Source organism: Trematomus bernacchii, unplaced genomic scaffold (genome assembly GCF_902827165.1).
Source record: "Trematomus bernacchii unplaced genomic scaffold, fTreBer1.1, whole genome shotgun sequence".
Taxonomy (NCBI): domain Eukaryota; kingdom Metazoa; phylum Chordata; class Actinopteri; order Perciformes; family Nototheniidae; genus Trematomus; species Trematomus bernacchii.
The window spans coordinates 343,685-362,500 of record NW_022987614.1 but is presented as its reverse complement, the minus strand read 5'-3'; the positions used below and the strand labels follow the sequence as shown (position 1 = coordinate 362,500).

The following is an 18,816-nucleotide window of genomic DNA, read 5'->3' as shown; positions in this document are numbered from 1 at the left end:
TATCCCCACTATAGGGTTAACCTCCATCGGCCTTCATGGCTAATCGGGCTAATGCTAACACCCCCCCACCCCCTGCATGCAGGAGTTTGCACACCTCACTAACCCCCCGCCCCCCCCACCTGTCACACCCACCTCTACTCATCCATCGTCGTTGTTTCTGTCTGTCCGTCATCCACACAGCAACTCATGGACTTCTGTGGGGTGTGTCGTCACATTGTTTCTGTGCATGGGGGGGGGGGGTCTCATGTGTAAACCCTTTGTTTTAACTGTGCCTTTTTACACATTTAGGTACATTTTTACTATTTAATTCACAGCCTAAGAAGAGGCATAATTAGTGCATTCTGAAGGTGATTACAAGCGAACAAAACCTGACTGCCTTCAACGTTTTTTTTGGGGGTGATGAAATCGCTTTTCAGTATTTATTTTGTCTCTCCCTGCTTCCTTGCACCCAACTCAAGTGTACTTGGTTTTACAGCATTTTTTGGAATAACAAATGATGAACGATCAATTTTTAAACCTTAAAGACAGGTGTTTTTATGACACTTTTCCAACTGGTAGCATCTCTGTGTCATTTTGTATTATATTATTGTTTTACACATAATTATGAGTCATTTTCACCACCTGTCTTCATCTAGTTTGGGACCACACATATCTTTGTTGATTTCACACACAAACACATTATGTCACAATACATATTGCTATGATTCATACGCTCTGGTGACAACAGGCAGAAATGTGTGTTGTCCAAAACTAGACAGCATGTATGTCCTCTCTTATGAATTGTCCTTGTGTTTTTTTTTTCTCTATACAAGGTCATTTTGATCACCCTTGTGTTTTTGTATATCTCTGTATCCACACCAAACTGTCCCCCACTGTAGCTTTGGTGTGCAATGGGAGAATTTGATCCTACGATTTATAAATGAAATGATAATGTGAGAGCTCACGAATCAAATCATCTGTGCTCTGGCCTTTCTTTTAAAGGTGACGAATCCAATAAAAATGTATATTTTTGTTTTGCATTGGGCAGTATGAAACCAGAGTGATGCGTTTGAATGGGCTCCACACACACATTCCAGCTGGCATTGTGTCGTAAAAGCAGAACAGTGTGGGAAAGAAGAGCGCAGGTCGTCCTCTTGCTTTTGTCTCTCATCAACCAAGCGTGCTCTCAATTAGAGAACTCAACAATACTGCAGCATTATGTTTGTTTACATCCGCTACTGTCGCTTTTTCCCATGAACGCTCAGTACTAGGAAACCCACACTGTGAGACAGAGTTAGGGATCCCACTGGAGACCAAAGAGCTTTAAACATGTCAGGGCTCATTATTGAATGAAAAAGCTCAACTACATGTGTGGAAGTCCCTGAAAGCAGTTGTTCAGCGTCCTACTGCATGCATTCTAGGTCGACATATATTACATTCATACACTTTTGCTCGTTTATTGGTTTGAACCATTATTTTCACTGCTCTTTTTTCATTTGGTGTACCTTGTTGGAAAAGGGAGAAGTAAGAAATAAGCACTTATTGTATTATGTTTAACGAGATATTTGACTATATTTTATAAATGTTCCATTATTGCACATACAACAAATCCGCGGGGTCTTAAAAAGTATTAAAAGTATTAAAAATCAATTTAGCGAAAATGAAGGCTATTAAAAAGTATTAAAGGGCATTTTCCAAGGTATTACATTTCGTAGCTTGTTTCCAATAAGTATATAAATTGTCCAAAGAGGTTGTATTCTACAGTCTGCCTGAATGTAATCATTGCGTAGGTGTGTAGTGTGATTCTGTGTAGTTTATTTATGGCATCCCGTTGGGTTTGACGTCATCTGAACAGGACATCGCGCGCTCACTGCTTGATAGCGCGCGAAGGTCCGTTTACGCCGGTTGTTAAGCAACATCGTTATGGGGAAATGCAAGTCTGCGTCCAAATGGTTGGAAGATAAGGAGGAAGGACAATCAATACTGTATATAGTAAATGTGAGGTAAAGTGTGTCGCCAATGTAACCGGTTAGAACTCAAAGTGGCGATGAGGTCTTAAAATGTATGGAAAGGGTCTTAAAAAAGGTCTTACATTTGACTTCAGGATTCCTGCATATACCCTGATATATGTATTTATTTGTTTTAGGATTATAATCTTGTTTCCACAAAACCAAATTGTTAATATGTCAAATGGTTTCCAACAACAATATGATTTAAATTAATAGCTTTCCAATCAAAGAATAAGCAAACAAGTCTGCAAATTAGACCAAGCATTTCATCTTAACATTTGTCATGTTTTCTACCAAAGTACGTACAAAACAGTCTTGATATCCAATGTATGTTTTTGTATTTACTCCCTGATATGTAGTCCTATAGATTACTTCATGATATGTAAGTGTTCGACTCCTATAACATGATATTTCCCATGAACCCTCTGTGCCTCCACACTGCTTTGCATGTGAGGAACCCTCTGGAAGTCTCTCTAAAGCCCCTTTTACTTCAGAGTGCAGCTCACACTCAGGCTCTCTATGGTAATTACACGTTATTAGACTCATGCCCCGGTCATACTGGTGGGCCATATGGAAAACAGCAGAATGTGTCTTTGAAATTCAATTACCTTCCCCATGCATTTATTACATGCTGTTGCTTCATCTCTGTGATGTGCTGCAAACCTCAAGGAGCCCGTGTCCTTTTCATAATTCACCTACAACTGCCCCACTTACAGTCATTGCCAGGAGAGCGCTGCTTATGAGAGACGGCAGGCTGCTTTTATACCACAGAAGAATGGTTCAATGATACAAGCAGACGTCAAATAAATCAAATAGTCGTTTTATTGAGGATAAAATGTATTTTAGAGCTGTAACAATTGTACAAATGGTCATTTAGTTTAATTGAAAATCAAGTAATGGACATTGTTTTTGATTATGATTGGATTTTAAAGCCAAAAATCATCATGGATCGAGATTCTCAGATGTTAAAGGGGCCCTATTCTGCTAACGTTCAGGTTCATATCAGTACGTAGTGTCTCCATGCTTTAATGTTCAAAAAAGAAGTGCTGCAGCACCTCTTTTCACCCTCTGTCTGAAACCAGAGCCCAGCCTGCTCTGATTGGTTAGCTGGCCAGCTCTGTTGTGATTGGTCAACCACTTAGAGATATCCCGCCCCTTTAGCCTATCACGTACAATGTATTGGAGCGCTAGCCAATAGAAGCATGTGTTACATAGTGATGTCATTATCACTGTGTGAACTTTGGGATTTTAGCCTTTGCAGACCATTGACATGCACAAAAACCTATATAACACACTACAGGAAAGCAAAAAAAACCTTTAACACTATTTACCCACATTAAACATTCATCAGAAAGATATCTATACTTTCTCAAAGGAAGCCCTCTTCTGCCTTTTCCTCCATAGTTTTGGTAGCAGTGGAGGATTGTGGGTAGCACGGTCTAATTCCATCAGGATGACTGATGGACGCTCTCCGGCTGCAGCGCTCCAGCTTTATTGCACTCATTTATACCACTATGGGAGTAGAGGAGTTCATTCACTTGATGTCGGGGGTTTAGAAAGGGCATAATATTGCCTCTTGTATTTTACTGCAACATTTTAATGCTGCTATTATCTGTATTCCTTAAGGGCATTTCTCCCCTCTACAGTCACTGTGTTCTGGCAGAAGAGCCCATTTTCCTAGGAATATTCAACACTTGTGAAAAGATATTGGGGCAGTAATTTACCCACGGGCTCGCCCCTCCCTATTGGTTGTCTGCCAGCCTGTCCTTATTGTCCCCGGAGCAGCCAGGCAGTGCCAATCAACCCCAGAGATGATTGCCCCGGCTTCATTTGGTTAAAAGGAGAAATGTCTCTTTAGCACTCTTAATCGTTTTATGGCCTTCCCACAGACTGACGTGCACAGCGCTCCCACCAGGATCTCAATACGGTTCACAGCCATAAAAGTAATTAGATTGGCTTTGTGTTACAACTGATCCGCACACAATTATTGCACCCACACCGCTAATGAACATTGGAGGAGCGGAAGGAGTTGTGGTAAAGTGTGTGCTGGACCCTGAGGTGGTGCTCTGCTACTGGGAGAGATACGAGTGTGTATCGAAGGTGTGTGTGCACTTCTTATACATCTATCCATCCAATAGGACCACTTTTAGACTCTTATTTTGACAAAGTTTTGACTTATCCTTATCATAAGGCAGGGGTGTCAAACTCAAGGCCCGGGGGCCAAATCAGGCCCGTGACTTCATTTTATGTGGCCCCACAAGAGCTCTGAAATAATATAATATATTTATTATACATGCCGATTTACAGAAGCACGTTGCCCATAAACTACATGTCCCACAATGCATCTACATGTTTACTCAGAATTTGACTTGTTTCTCCGAATTTGACTCTTTTTCCATCAAAATATTCATTTTTTCTCAGAATCTGCTTTTTTTTCAAAATTTTACTTTTTTCTTCAAAATTTTACTTTTTTTTCAAAGTTTAACTTTTTTTTTTTCAAAATTTTACTTTTTTTCCCCAAACTTTACTTTTTTCTTCAAAATGTCACTTTTTCTTTTTGTTGGGACTTTTTTTCCAGAATTTGGCTTTTCTTTTGAAATCATTTTGTGACATTCTCACTGAAGAGACTTGCAATTATTTGCCCTAGACTTCTGCTTTCAGACGTAGTTAATTATGAAGTTATAACCCTATCCGATTATAATCCAATATTATTTTATATATATATATGTATTTTTATATAGTCTTATATATAAAACTGGCCCTTTGAGTGCAACCATGATGCTAATGTAGCCCGAGATAAAATTGAGTTTGACACCCCTGGTCTAAGGGCTTTGGTAAGGCAGGTTGATACAATTATAAAAATGTAAGTATGGAGGGTGAATATGCTTCAAACAAAGTGTTATCAATCTGTTTAAACAGCGTCAGAAAGCTTTTCCAATGTCTTTTCAACTTCCCAATTTGTTGGCATTGGATAGCGTCCAACTTTTTTTAAAACAGACATTCTATCAATCCCGGCAGTTTGCAATATCGACGTGTGATGCAGGAAAGTAGGCGAGATTTAAACTACTATCAAAGGTTTTTCTACTACTTTCCATTTCTATCCATATGTCAATCCAACTGCGTCACTATGAGTGCCTTTTAAGGAGTAAGTGATTGAAAGTGTATCCAATATCTGAGCAGAGAGCGCTGAGATAAGAAATGGTGTCAAATATAGGATGCAGCCAAGGGAGGCCAATAACAGAGGCAATAAGTGTGGTTATTAGAAACATGTGTTAAACTATTTTGCTTTTAAACATGGTTGTGCAAACATTGTACAAACTAGATAGTGAAACCCTCGGGGGCAAGGGAATGCTTTTCATAAATCCTCACAATGTAGAAATACGAACATGCGTCTGTGTGTTGTCTGTTTTGATGAATGGCTTGTGGAACATACAGTCAAAACACAATCATTCAAATCAATACAAGGTTGCAGATACTTACAAATGTACATTTCAACGCCTGCAACTGTTGCGCAGGCGGTAAATATTCATCTACCAATCAGAGGATCAACGGTTCAATGCCCAACCCCCCTGCTATTAACATATACAGTAGAAGTGTCCTTGGGCAAGATGCTTTACCCAAAATTGTTAATTGTATGTAATTCACTTAAGATCAAATCTTCAGCCAAAAACATGTACAAAAATAATAATATATGGTGATTGCCGTGCCTACTATAACCTAACAGCCTGTACAGGAAGTGTTTTATATTGCTGTGTTGGGGAGGGTTGTCACATTGTGCACAGGTTGTTGTCTCCTTCATTAACAGCCACTAATATCCACCTCATCTCATCACTCCCCCTGCTATGAGTCTCCAGCATGAACCCTGTCTGCGTGTCTGTCTGTCTGTCTCTCTGTCTCACCTTCATACTGACCTGAGGAGACGAGCTCAGGGTGTGTCTGCCCCACTGGCTGCTGGTAAGTGTCTGTGGTTTGGACTGGGAGGGGGGATAGTGGAAGATTTTGTGAGGTATCTGATGTCGGGGACGGCTGCTACTTTTATTGGGCTACTGTGTGGAAACTCTGACTCCAGTTGTGGTGATTTTCATGCCTTCAATTTGAAACGAGGGATCATGTGTTCATTTTATAGACGTGATTACTCGGTTAAAAGCTGTGACCCTTTTCAATAGTTCGTTCATACGTACTACTGTAAGTCCAACATTCAAGACATTTATTTGTTCATCAGAAACAAATCTCCACTTCACAGTAAGATGAGATGAGATGTACTTTGTTGATCCCAATTCGGGAAATGTTTGCGTTGCAGCAACATAAAAACAAGGCATTGCACATAAGAGAAATTAAGAGTAGAAAAAATAAACAATTCTAAAATGTAAACATCTCAAAATAGAAATAAAACAGCAATATACTGTAAAAAGTAGAATATATACATGTTGAAATACCAATTTACAGTAAACAAAATATAAACAGTATGGTATACAGGGTTCTTACGGTCATTAAAAACCTGGAAAAGTCATGGAAATTCAAAATGCAAATTCCAGGCCCTGGAAAAGTTATGGAAAACAATATTTTTCGCAAAGTTTTGGAAAAGTCATGGAAATGTAACTAAAGTTGCATCAAATATAATTTATATTTGATCTAATTGCCAAAATAGTAATACTATAATGATAATACATAGTGTATCGTATAGTAATAAAACGTAAAATGGCATTTAACTGACGAGGTATTTTGCTGGTGAGAGATTTTAGTTGCTTTGGCCTGTAGAAGCTAGTAAGCCTATTGGATTTGTTTTAGATAGGCACAACATGTTTCAGACCTTATTTTCCTGTTCCATGTTAAAATAAACCATTTTCAGTGGTACCGCTGAAAAAGAGTAATGTTTTGGTCATGGAAAATTAGGTAAAGGTCCTGGAGAAGTCATTGAAAATCATTGGTGAAAAAGTGTATGAACCCTGGGTATAAGACTTTAAGGCATTATGTGCAGGCAGAGATAAGCTTTTCGTATTGTTTATACGGTTTTAATTTCCTGGTTCGACTGAATACATGTCTCCAAAATCTCATATCTGATCTTGATTAAACGCTTCAATGTAAGTATTTGATCAAATAACCACAAGATGCTTCAATTGAGGCACAACACAGGATGAAAATCACCATGACTGGAGTGGTCAAACAATTATTAAGAGCTATTTAAGCTTTACCAGAGAACAGTCGTCTTCACCCAAAGAACAAATGTTTATTATTGGATGTATTTATATTAAACCAAGTGTTATGGGACTATCTACAAGATGACGAAATAGTTCCATAACTTCAGATGGTGATGTTGCTCTTAAAGCCACAATAAGGCCGTGATTAAAGGGTCAGTTCAGCCAAATGACAAAGAAAACAGATTTGTATTCTTGCATCTAGTCACAAGAGACATGTCTTTCCCGCAGACTTTACTGTAAACAGTTTTTTCTGGGACTGGGACTACTTCTTAGGAAGAAAGTAGTTCCAGTGAAAACGTTAGGTTTTTGGATTATGCTTCCAACCCTTTTAAGAATTACCTATTTTTAACTACGTTGATACTATAGATATCAGTATCCTTAAGGTACATCAAATGGGAAAGTAGTTGAAATAACCAGGACTATTGCAACACAAGAGTTAGATGATACGATGATGATCAGGACGTGACATCAGAGTTAACGGAGCTGCTGTCTTTCTGTTTTCAGACGAACGCCAGCAGTAACGGGCAGGGCGGGTACAGCCAGCCGGGGCGCCACTCGGTGTCCGTGGAGGTCCAGATGCAGAGGCAGAGACAGGAGGAGAGAGACTCGTTCGCCCAGGCGCAGAGACAGTACAGCTCCCTGCCACGGTAAGAAAGACGGACTCAGAGTAAGACAGGCTTCATGTGTTTTGTTAGAGAAATATCACTCGTCACCGGCTTGAGCTTCAATCGGGTCTTGTAGGTAATCATACATCCTGTCATGTACAAAATACTGAGTTTTTCTCAAAATGTTGACTTTTTTTCTGAAAATCAAACATTTCTGACTTTCTCTCAAAATTCTGACTTCCTCAAAATTCGGACTTTCTCTCAAAATTCGGACTTTCTCTCAAAATTTCAAAAAATTCTGACTTTCTCTAAAAAAAATCTAAATTCAGACTTTCTCTCAAAATTCAGACTTTCAAAAAATTCTGACTTTTTCACAAAATTCGGCCTTTTTCTCAAAATCTCAAAATTCTGAATTTCTGAATACTTAAAATTGTTACTAATCACTCGTCACTGGCTTGAGCTTCAATCTCCGGATCCATGTCTTTCTGATCCTCTCCAGAATGGAAGTAGTCATCACATACAGAGCATCAACTAGTTCCTGAACAGTGTCCTTCACATGCTGATATCCAAGAGAGGGAGTTACACAGTCACAAGATGGAGGAATAGAAAGCAGTATTCAATGTTTACTTCAGATTAGCTCCACGTCAGAAATGATCATGCTTGTCATATGTCTATCTCCATAGAGGCTGAATCATCATGTTAATCACATAGCTATCATATGCCTCAAACAGTCCTGATGCTCTTCTAGGTAATCATACATCCTGTCATGTACACAGCTACAGTTGGGATACCTTTGTTATCATGTGGACTCTGATATTGGAAGAGTGCATTCAGTATTTTCCCAACATGTTTGTTTCTGTCTGTCTTACAATCAATATGTGCTGCTATAGGAGATGTGTGTGTTCTCGTGTTCCTGAGATGTGTCCAGGAGGTTGTGACTGTGTTTGTATCTATTTTAGATCTGTGATTTAACGTAATGTATCTCAAGAAGTGGTTGGTGTGTACGCTCACGCCTGTGCACGCCTGTCTGATTATGTCACATTCACTGTGGCTTATTACAGTCATGAAAGCAGATTATATTCGAGTAAGAAAGAGGGTCACAGCTGGTTAATTTCAAACCACACACCTATACACACACACTGTTACACACACACACACACACTCAGCCACGGATCATGTTACCCTCTCACACAGATCTGACATGATTGCTTTCCTCTCCCTTAATGTAATTCCCTTTGATCTGCGTGATATGACTGCCTGTTGTTCCAGGAAGTGCCGGGGTGTGTGTGTGTGTGTGTGTGGTGAGGGGTAGAGGGTACAGGAAGGGACTTATTGGAGATATGGGGACATTTTGGATGATGAACATATGGCTTAGATTATGCCTCAAAGTCTATTCTTTTTCGTCAGTTTATGTTTAGATGTGAACTATTTAACTTCCAGAGTGAACCTTTGATGTATGCTTTCAAAGACAATAGACACAACCTGACTCTACATGATCTGACACCCACATGATGTAAAATACATTAAAGAAAAACTATATAGGAACATCAAATCCAAACTTAAAAGTCCCACTTGTGAAAATGTTCAAAATACTTTCTTCCACTTTAGATGGAACACTCTCAAAATGTAATTTTACTGTGAACTTTAACACAAAATGTCAAGATGAAACAGACTATCCTCTCTAGTGTTTGCTAATGAGTTACTCGGTTTCATCAAGCATGCTTACCAAGAAACTTCTGACTAGTTTAACTATGAGTAATGTCAGTATGTATGGGGAGTGCAACGCCCAGTATCAATAGGTCCCCACGTCTACATTAGCCTTAAAGTTCATATCAATAATGAAACACAAGTATGAGAAAAATAAAGAGCTTTTTGAACATTAAAGCATGGAGACATGTCACAGGAGAGACACTAAATACTAATATGAACCTGAAAATGAGCATAAAAAGGCCCCTTTAAGGCACACTTGTTTTCCTCAGGGTCCAGAAGAAGATATATTTGTTATTATTTCGTCAGCTCAGGAAGGAACTGTCCAGGGGGAAATGTTAATCAAAGTTATTATGTTTCCCTAAGCCGTCAGTAATTACTCTTTGAAATCCTCAAACACCCTCCACAGTCAAACCAAGCAGACGTGTCCTGGTGCACATCATCAACTTGCACTCACAATACATATACAACATTCGAAACTGTATCTACTATGACTTCACCATCTTACTCCTAAGCCTCTGTTATCGACGTGAATCCCTTCCTTGATAAATATTGCAGGCAGCTTTGCTGAAAGATTAATGAACTCCGGTCTCGCTCCAGCGGTCAGAAGCAACATCCTGTGGCCACGTTCCTTCACTCTGCCGCTAATTCCATTAAGAGACTGTTCTGTTTGGATAACCCCCGCTGTACTATCTTGAGAACACTAACTATTGTTTGACTTAGAGCATACCATTGAGTGAAATCAGAGACTGGGAGAGAGTAAATATGGCGTTTAGCGGATCACAGGCTTGATGGGATTCATATGTTGTTCATGCAGGGCGGTGTTCTTCATGAGTGGGTTGTGAATGGAGACGTGATTTATGGCTGTAATGGCGCGTTTCCACTACACGGCCTCGCTCGGCCTCGCTCGGTATGGCTAGGCCTCGTTAGGACTGGCTCACTTTATGGCGCATTTCCATTACAGTTTAGGAACTGGGGTAGTATCAGTGTAGGCGGAGCCGTGACGTAATCTTCAATGAGAACCCCAGAAAAACAACACAGCCGTTAGCTGTTAGCACTCAGAGCTCACAGCTCCTCATATATGTTCAGAAACTAGACAAAAGTTAAACAAGTACAAACCACAGACTGCCTGTGTCATGGTGAATACAGTCGCTGCTTTATTTATGTCTGTATAGGCCGTTGTTGTGAGTGTGGACGGTCGGAGCATATACTGCGTTAGCTTAGCCAATCTCCATTTAGAAAACACGCATTTTAAAAGGTTTTTCGCCTGCCGTCTGTCTGCAGACTTGTCAAAGCATTAATTCATGGTTTTTACTAACCGGTATCAGTATGTTGTTACTTCGGCATCATTTTGAAACGTGTATTACATTTAAATCACGGTCAAATATGTCCATCTTGTTGTAGTTGTAGCCCCCTTGCCAGCGATTCTCTCTCTAGTTTAGCATACTCAGCCCGACTCAGCCTCGTTGTCTCTGGCCCTAGACCCACGATTTTATGAGGCCAGAAAAACTGTGAATTAGGACCCGCCGGCCGGTACTAGGCCAAGTGGAAACGCAACCAAAGACGGGCCGCTGACGTCACAGCCCTCTTAAACCGTGCTCCGCGCTGTAGTGGAAACACGCCATTACATTCCTTAAAAACAGCTTTCATTTTAGATAAAGGTCAGTTTCCTTCTGGGTGAGACCCTTTTCCTAAACAAGGAGCTGAGTGAATATAAACCACTGCCATTTAAAACACTGACGGCCGGATGAAGGGCCTTCAGATCCATCACCGACGAGCGCCATTGATCTCAGAGCCAAAGTAATGTCACTATGGCGACCAGAGGTTGACTTCAACAGCTGCAGTGGCATTTCCTCTCACATGCATGCATGTCACAACCACATGTCTATATGCCCTGCACTGCAACCTCTCACAAAGTCTCCCTTTTTCCCCTCAATCTCACTCCGTCACCTTTCCCCCCTTTTCTGTTTTATCATCTGTCACGCTTCACAGAATACAGAGCCGTGTACATCTTTCTGCATTTAACACACATGTACATGCTCCCCCCCTTGGCACGGCATCAGACAGAGGGAGTGATCTGGTTTGCATTTCTCAGCAGGGAGGCACACCAGCTTTGGCCTCTTTGTCAACATATGAAATGAAATCAGATGCCGAGGACGCCTGTCTCTGAAAATTGGAATCAGTCAACCGTGTGCAAGAATAAACCTGGGCTATATTCTCCTATCTCACCGATCGGGAAGCGTATCCATTCCCAATTGCATTCACTTTCAGTTGAATAAAAACAAAGGCCTTTTATATTCTCATTAAGGGTTTTTCTTTCTCTCCTTCCTACTCTAATCCAAACACAAGAATGATACGATTTCTTCACAGCTGGCTGATAAACCTGCTAATTATGCATGGCTCCGAGTCAAAAGCCAATTGATGTTTTTGTGTGTCTTCTTCTTCTCTCGCTGCTCTCCTTTTGCCATGCCCTCGAGATAAATGGGTGGAGCTGTGGGGCTTGGGACACTCATGCATATCGTATGGACTCACACACACTTACAAACTACTACACACTCATACACAAAGGCAGCGCTGCCACAAAGAGGCTAGCCAAGCAGAAATGAGAGGTGATGTCACACATTTTTTTTCTGGTAAAGGGCAGGGCAGGTCCTCTGAAGCATAACAACCAACCGTGCCTTTAAGACAAGTGTCAGCCGTCATATATCGAATTCTATACCCAATCCAAAGCGGACAAGATGGTCGCCTCATTTATCCACCTGCGGAGGGCCTGCAGTTACTATCTGTCAGATCCGATGGCTGTTTCCGTCTGTCTCGAAATGGAGCTAATGGGCTGGAAGGGGACTTTGACATGGTTAGCTATTCCTGTATCTTTTTACCGTGGGCTGATACTTGCCCAGAGGCGCTTTGTGAGGCTGTAATGGTGTCTTACTTATATTAAATGTGATTCTTGGCTACCATATGGCTGACAGTATAATCACGTTTCAGCAGAAGTACAAAAACAAAGGCTTATCCCAAGAGGTAATGGTCTTTAAACTAATATTTTTGTTGGTGGTGAGATTGTTCCTACCAGACCGGAGGACAATATGTGGCAAAGAGGGTTCAAAATGGTTGAACAAGCTCTCCATTGATATAAGGACAGCAGGAAGGCTACACATTTTCCGTCACAGACTGAAAACGCACTTGTACCATGGCCATTAAACCCAACACAAATGTTTTTTAAATGTGCGCAAAGGGTTTAGCCCATTTGAAAAAAAGCAAATATGCCTACATGTTTCTTAATGTTCTAAGTTGGTATATTTATGGTTGATTGCATTAATTGTTACTTGTTTTGGATGAGTGTTGGCTTAATGAAATGTAAGCGTCTTCACTACACACTGGCCCGTATTAGGGTTAGGGGTTCAAGGAGTCATATAACACCGAAAAAGACAAACCACATCTGACATTTTCCTCTCTTGCTCCCTCTTTCCACACCAGGCAACCCAGGAAGAACCCCAGCACCGTCTCCCAGGACTCGTGGGACAAAGCCTACCCTCCTGGCGAAGTCTTCCAGACGGCAAAGGATAACCCGCGGTACTCGAGCTACCAGGGATCCAGGAACGGCTACCCTGGAGGCGGTGCTGTCAACGCGCGAGTCCTTCTGGAGGCCCAGGAGCTCCTGAGGCAAGAACAGAGGCGGCGAGAGCAGGAAGCCAAAGGGAAGTTAATGCAGGAGAGCATCGTTAGCAGCAGCTATGAAGGATACCCCTCAGCACACCTGAAGGACCCAGCCTCCCCCAAGGGTCCGTACCGCCATGACGTGCCGCCCTCACCTTCGCAGTTAGCAAGGCTTAATAGAATCGGTTCTGAAAAAGGAAGACTTTTTTATTCTTGAGGAGTATTCTTGGACTAATGGACAAAATGCTGATCAGAGAACTTGCTACAGGAGCTAAGGGGATTACCTTGAAGAAACAGCAGCTACAAAAAGGGGCAACCTAGAGGTCTTATAGCCTAGCGATGATCTTAGAGGTATACAGATGTGAAGTGTGCTCAGTATGTGGGTGTTCGTGTTAAATCCCTCACTGTGCCGATGACCTAAACCCGTCAGTCAGTCAGTCAGCCTCCTGCAGACGCTCAGTGCCTTCTCTGCATTCACAAACACGATGCATGTTCACATTTGTCCAGGACTCTGATTCATCAAGGTCTGGCACCACCGTGTTCTGACAATCAAATGGGCCGACAGGCGAGGGAGTGGGCGTTCTTATGAGCCCATGGGGAGGCGTTACCTTCTGTGGGTTTATGTGTGGGCATGTGACAACTTACATGTTTCACCATCAAGACCGTGCGTCGTTGGATGACTCGTCCTGTCGGTCACAAATCATTTCCCATTCATTTCTTTTAACGTTCAACCCCCACCGATACCTTTCCTCCACATTCGGTTTTCTCGACTCCTCAGCGATCGAGCATCTCTCACTCGAGTGGTCCCCGGGGAGAAGAGAAAACAAGGCAAAGTGTATGAAAAAAGGAGGGCACAGTATGTGTGTGTGTGTGTGTTATTAATAAAAAGCCCCCCTCATAAATGATTCATACAGTACCGTGTGTTATCTCCGTGGAGAAGACCCAGGCTGAGGGTAGACAGCTCTGATCCTCTGCCTGGCCCCCCTGCTCCGCTCTGGGCTTGCTTGCTGGCCCGCCTGCCTGTCTGTCTGGATCTCTGGCTCCCTTTCCTCCTCTTGTCGCCTCTCGGTTTGTTACCTTTCTTCTACCTCAACACCCCCACCTTTATCCTCCTCTCCTCTTTCGCTCATTCCCCACCTTCCTCTCATATCACCCGTCCCCTCCCCCTTCCTCCCTCCCTCCCACCACCCTCCTCCTCCCCACGTCTCCCGAGTCAGGCTCTGCACTGAATTTTTCATCACAAGCCACCTGCTGCCTGCCAGAGCCAGCGAGCGCTGCCACCAGAGGAACCGACAGAGGGCCCGGCTTCTGACATAAAGGGAGGAATATAAGCAGCGGCAAAAAAAAGAAATCCAGAATAAAGATGGGTAGCGAGACAATAAGCCTGCCTGTGTGAGATTAGCTGGAGCTTTTCTCCTGTTTTTCAACAAAAGGGTAGTGAAATTGTCCTCAGGAGTTAATTGCGTTCAATTGCTGTAATTGCTTTCTGTATTTTTACCTTTTTAAGCATTTAGCCGACACTCTTCTCCCAAAAATGACTAGAACTGCTTTCTTCCAGACATTTTAAAAGAAAGAATGGAAGGCAATAAAGATTAGAATCCTACCTATGTTTTTTTTCGCCGCGTGTCAACCTAAAACCGAGATTTAGTAACTTAATTGAAGGGCTAATTCGCCCGCCAGAACATTGCTAGCGGTCACAATAGCTCTCTGAATTGGCTAGCTTGCTAACTGTCAGTCAGCGGTCAGTTACCTTTGTCAGGTAGCATAATTAGCTTCCACCATTTAAAAAGAATTGCGTGGTAATAGCTCAACCTGCGGTGCCAAAGTTTCACACAGATTTAATTGCCTGGAAAATGTGATAAATGCTGTTTTGACTGGGCCTAAAACAGGACATTTCTAAGAGACAATTTCTGTTATTTGGGTGAACCTATTAAACCGATTACTTTTTAATTCTGATTCATGATAGCCCACTGTGTGCTGTAGTTTTAATTCAGGGGAAATAAACATGGGAATTGATGACACGCGCTTTAAAATCCCTGCCACCATCCCACCACTTTAATTGTTGCAGTAGGTGGCAAGCGATTCTCTGAGTCTGAACCTTCCTCGCATTGATGTCCCTAATGTTTGTGACATTATTCTCTCTGCCTGTGAGCAGACAAATGAGATCGAGCTGAGGTGAAACTTAAAACAAAAGGGAAATACAAAACAAAAAAAAGACGGCCATCATCGAGCTGTGGAAAACAAACAGGCGGTGTGTAATTGCCCTTCACTCCTACACACTCCATATGCAGAGCGAAGCCGCATGACATGCATTATCTCCCATTGGTTAATGAAGCCCCTTGCTGGGAAAGCTACAGGCTGAGTAGGGGTACTAAATGAAAGTAAGAAGATGAAGAAGAAATTACCTTAATGGCATTTTCCGGTGTTTAAACCTGTATTTTAACGTTCACAAATCTACTCTGTTATAAGCTTCTGCATATGTATGTTTTTAGGTAAGATGACACAAACGCAATATGGGGCTGATGAAAACTGTAACCAAATAATAAAAGCAGTGTAGTTGAGGGTAAAACATATCTCCACTCAGAAAAAGTGCTGTGAACACTAGGGGCGTCTCGATCGCAGAGAAGCACCTTTCGAAGGATTTTTTTCCAACCTTTGCTCAAAACGTCATAAACCACGGGGTGTGATATCGATAAGTGCCTGATATATATCACGATATTTTACACAAAGAGGGACACGATGTGATTTGTTTGTCAGTGACACGACAGTGTGATTTTTAGACATTTTTAATATCATATGATAATGTGTCATTCGATGGGGTACTCCTTCCTGAAGCTTTTTTTTAATTTTATGTACCAGAGCCAACACTTTACGAGCGGTTATCAGTGTATTTGTATCCCGTTTGACATTGCCTTCAACCATGCTGTAACATGATGTGTTTTAAAGTATAAAAAGAAAATGTGCTCAAGCTGATGATGTGCAATTGTTTGTGCGAACTTTTACATGATATATTAAGAAATGTATGCAGCCACTTTTTTCCTGTACATATCAAATTTAGAATAAAACGGAAGGCTGTTCCATCCTTATTACAACTTGTGTCTGTTTTACCTTTTCATTCCTCGACCCTGGCTTTAAACCGGGATCAAACAAGTGTTTAATTAAGCAGAAGAGAGTCTTGACAAATGTCATATCTGTCAGGTCTGGCAGCTGATGTCTTCTTCTGAGTCCAACAGAGGGGTTTATGGACACAAAAAAGATAACAAGTGACCTGAAACCACATTAAGCTGTGGCACAATCGTAACTGGCTTTTCTGCACCAACCTGTGTAAGTGATCTGATAAACACACTGAGGTAATCTCCCTGAACATCACTGTTTCCTGTTATTAAGTCCAGCTTTGTTCCCATTGTCCCTCACAGGGGATCTGCTGAGCCGCTCACTGCTACTGTTTTTGTTCAGAGGGGGTCAAAGGTGACAGCCTAACATAACACCATTAATGCATTAAAGCCTACCGGTGTTGGGAGAAACTGATCTGATGACAAGAAGTAGACTCAGAGAAATCCCTTTGGCACATCTTGACTTTGTATCCGTTATTGACTTTGTAGTATTTGAATAAGAGAGATAACTTTAGAGAGGGTTGTGCAGTCAGAAAACGGTGTCATCATGCCTTGGACAGATTCAACCATCAGAGATTTTGCTTAAGCTGCACTGAGGAAACACACCGGGGTTTGCATTAGTGAGGCTGTTTGGCACTCACAGGCGGGGATATACAGGATGTTTTTTCAACTGTTTTGATCCTCTTCAAATTCTGCTCAAATGTGGAACATACATAGTGCCCCTTTACTTTACTGCAGTACATGTCAGTCAGTTTGTGAATGTGAATCTGAGCTTCATCTCTTAAGTCTATTAGAATGATTCTTTGATGCTGTTGTTGCCCAAAAGCACAGTTACATGATAGGGTAAAGTAAGTTTGACTAGGGCCTCAACTGCATACTGTTGAATTGGATTTAGTGTTTGCATAATGAAGAGCGTTTGTGTCCCGTGTAATGTCAACATTGACATTTAAAATATTACATCCTTAACATAAATGACATTTCAAACATACGTATTTTCTGTAATGAGATACATGATCCTTTACTAAACTTATCTTAGTAGTTGGGTTGCATTTTTGTCTTGATTTCTTTTATAAGCAACGCTAACCATGTGTTTATTACACCAACAGCCCATCACGCAATGGTCCCCAGAGGATATATCCTAATGGTGTTTATAATGAGTGACCATGTACCTGCAAAACTGACTATACCTAAGTGCTAAGTAGCCAGTGTTAGCATGCAAACACACTAAGCTAAGACTGTGAGCATGTTAAACATTACGCGTGTTATACAAAACAAAACAATTTTTTTTAGCACGCTATAATAATGACATTTAGCACAAAGCACCTCTGTGCCAAAGTGGAGCCACAGATAAGCAGGGCTGTACTCATTAAGTCTTGTTGTTTAAGGCAATATCAAGTAGCAAAAAGATTCATTACTTTGTGTCTATCGTTAGCATTGACCAGATTTAGTTTTATTTTTCAGTGTTATGATCCATGAAATAATCAGTATGCACCCCCATGTGTTTGTCCGCCTGCAGAAGTTCCTTTAATGAACGGGCTTGTTTCTCTTGGCTCCATCTACACAACGATCTTACCATTACCTCGGTGAGCACTTTGATCTCTCACCAATAAAAAAAGCCCTCTTACAGGTGATCCTCCTTGTACAACCTTCGCCTGGTTCAGCTCTGCCAAAAGCTGCACACTGACATCCAGAAACCTTCGTGATAGATGGGATGGCAGCCCTCCAGTGCAAGAATTAACCTCCATTAAATCAGGTCTTTATTAACGGTAAACATCAGGCTAATGTGTTTCGACGTAAAAGCTTTCATCACAGCATCATGCTCGTGACACTTGGCCAGGTTTTTATAATGCCTGTGGAAAATGATAAATAGTCTACATGAGTGTTGGTGCTGCTTTGCATTCAGAAACTAAAAGCAGGTACGTCTGCAAGAAGCCTGCAGGTATGGAGATCAAAGTGTGCCATTTTATTAACGACAGATTATAACAAATGAATAACAAGACGCTTTTATACATGTATGAATTATGCATTAATAAGTTGAAGTTAATTGTTGTTGTTTCAAATCAAATCAAATCAAATCAGGTTTTATTTATATAGCACATTTAAAAGCGATTTTTGGTCGAGCCAAAGTGCTGTACATGTAATAAAAACACATTACTACAATCACAATAAACGACAATAAATTACAACAGATATATCTTAAAAACAAAATAAAAATAAAACACACGGAAAAGTCAGGAGTCGTGCTCCGCTCTAACTAGAAGGCCAGAGAGAAGAAGTGTGTTTTTAGTGTAGATTTAAAAACCCCTAGGGTCTGGGCCGACCTCACATGGAGGGGCAGAGTGTTCCAGAGCCTAGGGCCAGCTGCTGCGAAGGCTCGGTGCCCTCGGGTTTTTAGCCTGGTCTTGGGCACTACCAGCAGCAGCTGGTCAGCAGACCTTAAAGCTCTGGCTGGGGTGTAGCGCTGGAGGAGTTCGGCTATATAGGCCGGAGCCAGCCCATTTAGTGCTTTAAAAACAAATAAAAGGATTTTAAAATCAATTCTGAACCG

The 18,816-nt window shown here is 41.4% G+C and overlaps 1 protein-coding gene across 1 annotated transcript in view; it reads left to right on the top strand.

The window, feature by feature from the left end:
* Positions 1-16,247, top strand: part of LOC117483768 (partitioning defective 3 homolog) — a gene marked incomplete in the record, with an annotated part of 336,797 nt that extends 320,550 nt beyond the window's left edge. Inside the window, 2 exon segments of the mRNA XM_034132116.1 lie at positions 7,691-7,833; positions 12,976-16,247. Of these exon segments, the coding sequence (XP_033988007.1) occupies positions 7,691-7,833; positions 12,976-13,372 (540 nt within the window).
* Between the last annotated feature and the right edge of the window lie 2,569 nt (positions 16,248-18,816).